The 4,811-nt window shown below is 51.6% G+C and overlaps 2 protein-coding genes across 2 annotated transcripts; both read right to left on the reverse strand.

Annotated features, from left to right (window-relative positions):
* Positions 1-2,049: 2,049 nt before the first annotated feature.
* On the reverse strand, positions 2,050-3,324 carry GLOTRDRAFT_45604 (uncharacterized protein; the record flags this gene model as incomplete). The annotated part of the gene is made up of 1 exon (XM_007869986.1): positions 2,050-3,324. The coding sequence occupies one exon, from the start codon at positions 3,322-3,324 to the stop codon at positions 2,050-2,052; it is 1,275 nt and encodes a 424-aa protein (XP_007868177.1).
* Positions 3,325-4,348: 1,024 nt separating this feature from the next.
* GLOTRDRAFT_131201 (uncharacterized protein) lies at positions 4,349-4,724 on the reverse strand (the record flags this gene model as incomplete). Its single annotated transcript, XM_007870055.1, has 2 exons — positions 4,349-4,536; positions 4,592-4,724. The coding sequence occupies 2 exons, from the start codon at positions 4,722-4,724 to the stop codon at positions 4,349-4,351; spliced, it is 321 nt and encodes a 106-aa protein (XP_007868246.1).
* Between the last annotated feature and the right edge of the window lie 87 nt (positions 4,725-4,811).

Raw genomic sequence — 4,811 nt, forward strand, 5'->3', positions numbered from 1 at the left:
CTGCTCGCTCCTCAACCACTGTGCATTGGGCAATTCGTATTACGCTGCGCGATCCTTTCTCTGTCATCGACCTCAGAGCTTCTACACCGGACGTTCCTTCGCGTTCTGACCCCGTCGTGGCGCTCTCTCAACTTGAAGTCGATTCCGGCTATACCCTCGTCCTTCAAAGTTTCACGGCCCGTTGGCTGATTTCTCCAATCCTAAATTATCCCACCTCAACGAAATCCGTTCGAACGACATCTACCACGGGTGGGTGACCGACACGTACACCAAGCTTCCTCGACTGGTCCCGCCTCCGCGATCGCCCGCTCTTCAGAATACCCGGCCGGCTGACACAAAGTCCACGTAGCCCTATAGCCCATGGCCCATAGCCCATTTGTCATCGGGCTACGTAGACTTTGTAACCCTGTCCCGGGTAGGACAGCAAGCCGGCTTGCTGGCCCCATCGGGGCCTCCCGCAGCTCGCTCGGAGAAAAAGATAGTAAGAGGACGGCACAGTGGCAACACAAACGCTTGCGCCCAATAAACAAGGAATTTCTATCCGAAAGGGCCTCAAGTACTGCATTCTGACTACATGACAGGGGGTACTGACCCGGTTCAATAGGCTTTCATAAACGAGGCAGGAAGTAGGTGGAGTAACATCGGCAATAATCTGTCCATAGCAGTAGCTCAGTTCTTCGAATCAATTGTTTGCTTGGTATCATAACCTGTGGTTAGGATGAATGAGCACGTTCAGCCGGAAATGTACCATGCGTCATGAATGAGCGCGTTGAGACAAGACATCATGGGTAACATCAACATCACAGATGAAATCACCCTCTTTAAGCAAACAGCATGTATTGCAGGTCGATCGCACCACCATCAACGAGGAATGAAAGTTGTGTATCACCGGGGTATCGAGTGCCCGATCGCCCTCATGAGCTCTGTCTTCGTCAGTACATAGCAAGCCTCATTCCTACGCGTGGCTCCTCCGTCGGCGAACCTTGATTGTCTGGCTTCTTTCAAGAGAACGGAGAGGATATATCGCTCCACGTCAGTGATGGTTCATTTGAGTATAACCTGGGCAAAGCCGTCGCCCTCGCCATGGATCCGACGGAGCGTGTACGCGATGCGCAGCGGGCGTGCCACCCATGTGTCCTGGTTCAAGCTGAAAAGAGCAGAATGTCCAGAAAAGTGACTCGGTCAGTGGGGAGAATGATCAGCAATCAGGTAGATACTGAAGGCAGACGGACCGTCAGTCACGGAAGTTGGCATCGAAAAATGCGACCCTGCCAGCCACCTCCCTAACAAGTCGATGTTGTTCAACTCTTCCATATATCACTGGAGGTAGTATGGCATAACGCTGCGGAACGGACTACTCCATGTAGCCCGTCCACCCTGGCCTGAAAATAGCCTTGTTTCAGTTCATTGTATTGGATTGGCTTGGGTGCGACTTCTTCGCAAGGGGACTGTAGAGTAAAGATCGCCACGTCAGCAACGACGAATTCAAATGGCGAGGACAGCTTCGTGAAGCCATCAGAGCGGCGATCAGACTCGCGCGGATAGCACAGCGCCTACTGTGGTATCCAGAGCGTAATCATACCAGGGAAGAGCACTTTCTACCCTCAGTCGACAGGAGCCGCATGATCCCCGACGTCGCACGAGCAGAGTTCACCATCACCAAGAGATGCGATGTGTCCAAATTGGATGGAGGAAATGCACTTGGCAGCGCCGAGAGCGTTGCAAGGATAGAAACAAAGCGGACTCACGACGCTCCGACGGGCCCTAATAAATAAAGTCGAACTTCAGTCTTACAGGGAGTCAATCTAGGAGCGTACCATTGATCAGATCAAACGACAAGGAAGAGAACAATTAAACAGTTTGGTTCTCGTTCGTTATAGACGACTGAGTGCGATGGGCGTGACAAAGATTATAGGACATCTAAAATACAGTGGTCAAACGCAGAGATAACATACGCGGTACACGCCGAGACGAGAAACAGACTACCTAAGGGCAAGGGAGTATCAATGGTCGTAACGAGCCCCGCCAAAACAAGTGACATAACATACTTCATCCTCTTTGAACAATCTCCCAATCATGATAGGCTCTCCACAGCACATCCTGGACATACGCACTGAAAGTGCTCCCGTCCGTGCCAACTACGTACCTCGCTTTGCCAGCGATGATTGCTTCAATAAGAGGGAGGAGGAACGGCTTGAGAAAGGCTCCGTCGTAGGGGTTTTGTATAGGGTCTAGAGGCGCCAGCTCTGAGGTAAAGTCGGATAGGAAGAATGTACAGGGGAACGTCGACATCAAGGGACGGATGAGTGCGTGATTGGCAGGGTCGGGAGCATCGGTGGATACGAAGAGAGGGACTGCGAGCCTCGGGTCAAAGAGTCCCTCCGTGGATCCACGACATGAGTAGCGAGGACGGAAGGAAGAAGGCATCGGAGATAGAGCCGGTCGAGGAACTTTGAGTGCTGGCGGGTCAGGCGAGATAACGGGGATGGACCCTGTGCAATGCCAGCTTGCGTTACTCAAACGATTTTCCAGAGCACTGATGCGTTCATTGTCGAATTCCAAGGCCTGACTAAGTAGTTTCCACCAAATGCGCCTGGCGTTGTGGTGCTGACGTTCGCTGAATACCCCGTCTCCGACGCGTACGTGGGCCGCTAGATACACGCCGCCCATGGCGTCGCCGATATCGGCCGCTATACGGTGTAGGAGGACGTTTGAGAGAGTCATTCTTCGCCGAATATCGCCTCGGAGGGCCAAGTTGCCTGGCTGCCTGAGACGAAGACGGGACGACCCAAAGAGAGTCCCAATCTGGATCAGTCTCGATGGTACCTGAGCCAAGTCAGCAATATTGACGGATTCCGTGTATTTTTGGTCCCCAGAGAGCTCCGATTTCGAGTCTACGAAGCGATAGTGGTACAGTCGAGAGCCCGCCAGAGTGTAAATATCGTCCTGGGTAACGCCGATCCGTTCAAGCCAGGCTGCGCTGAGATCCCATCTCTCGAAAATACTTTGTTCCGATTGCAGTGAGGATAGGTTCATGAGCGAATACCATGAAACGAGTGTGTAGTCGAAACATTCCAAAGGTACAGGGGCTGAAGTTGGGATGGACGCACAACGACGAGCCCGCTCTTTCCCTGACAACGAGACGAAGTGAGATAGCTTCTCAAAATCCATGTAAGGCAGAGGTTTGTTGCCGAGACGGGCAGGAGGCAAAAGCAAAGTACGATTCAGCATACGGGATAACACGAGAGCATTTTCCAAAGCAATACGTTGATTGTTAAAGCCGCTATGGGGCAGATATGAAAGAAAGCGGTCATTTTCGCCCATCGCCTCACGCTCTACACCGGAAGGACTTGCATCAAAAAGGACGACTTGAGGAGAACCGTCCGAACCATCCGAACCAGACGCTCGCAGATGAGCCCACCTCGTGGTATACAAATAGTACGCTGCACCGAAAGAGCTAATTGTCGCCAAACCGAGTAGGATAGTGAGGATAGCTAGCTGTGTTTGGTGGTTTCCAACCTGGGAAGGCTCCGATAATCCTCGCCTTCCCGTAGGCAACGGACGCGAGAGCGATTGTTTTCGAGACCATGCGGGACCTCTCAAGCGGTATGCTCCCTTTTCCAGCGACACCGACGGCGAAGCGGCGGAATGACGCCTGGTTAGCGATGGAAACGCCATGTTCAACCTGCCTTGAGTAAGGCTATGGAAGAAGCATGTCTAGGTTATCGTCGAAGCCGTGAGTAACACTCACCTCGCCCCTGCAGTCAACACCCGTTTCAAGATTTGAGAGAGAATCAACGTGCAGCACCTCTCCCCGTGTAAGAGGATTCCGAAGGGGATAGCAAGTTTCGACCCAAGTACTAGAATCAGACCTTGACAGACTTCAACAGGATGCGCTGAGTCGTCGCTGACGTAATTCACTGCAGTCGAGGCTCCTCATTGGGACGCTTGGCTGAAGTTCGAACTCCTTCCAACAGACATCGATCCTCTACTTCCTGATGCTTGTATGTGAGATGTATTGCTCCCTGGACTTAACCCATCATGCATCAGGCGCTGTGCTTTCTTTCTACAAGACACTGACCCCCGAAATAGATATTTAGTGCTGGAGTGGAGTACTTTAGATATCACATTTCCTCTCGCAAAGCTTTATCCCGGGAGACGACTGTACGGAAATCGGTTCGCCACAGAATTACCAGACATTACAAAAGCGACAAACGACTAAACGATGTGATACAACAAGCTAATTAAAAGTCATGAATACGGGTCTGAAAATAAACCCCTGCTCGCCAGAGTTTGGTGTTACTATGTCTCCCCGCAAGTCGCGCAGAGGTGACTTGTAGGGAAGCCATCAATAACCGTCACTGTCGACGGCATCGGTTCCGAGTGCTTCATCGGCACTCCCATCGTCACCTACCCACTCTTCGTTCCAGTCTTCATCGCTGTTATCGTCATCTTTGGCTTTCTCCCTCCGAGCCACCTGCTCCTTCTCAATACAACGAAGGAGATCGAGTATAGAGGGTTTTATTTCCGCCCAGCCTAAAGGCGATCATTCATGAGATGAGATCACGCTTCCATGCCTGAATTGACGTACTCTCGTGATCCATCGGTTCAGACCGGCAGACATCGGGGTGCCCTTCAAAATACGCGCGAGAAAGAAAGTCCATATTATCAAGAATAGGGCCATATTTCTCCGCTCGAAGGCGTCTCTCTATGCTGTGAAACATTGTGAATCAGCATACCACTGCATAAATGAGGCTAATAGTGGCCGCTAAATAGACAAACAGACTTACTCAGCATACGGTCTGCTGTGG

Source organism: Gloeophyllum trabeum (genome assembly GCF_000344685.1).
Source record: "Gloeophyllum trabeum ATCC 11539 unplaced genomic scaffold GLOTRscaffold_00011, whole genome shotgun sequence".
Lineage (NCBI taxonomy): Eukaryota > Fungi > Basidiomycota > Agaricomycetes > Gloeophyllales > Gloeophyllaceae > Gloeophyllum > Gloeophyllum trabeum.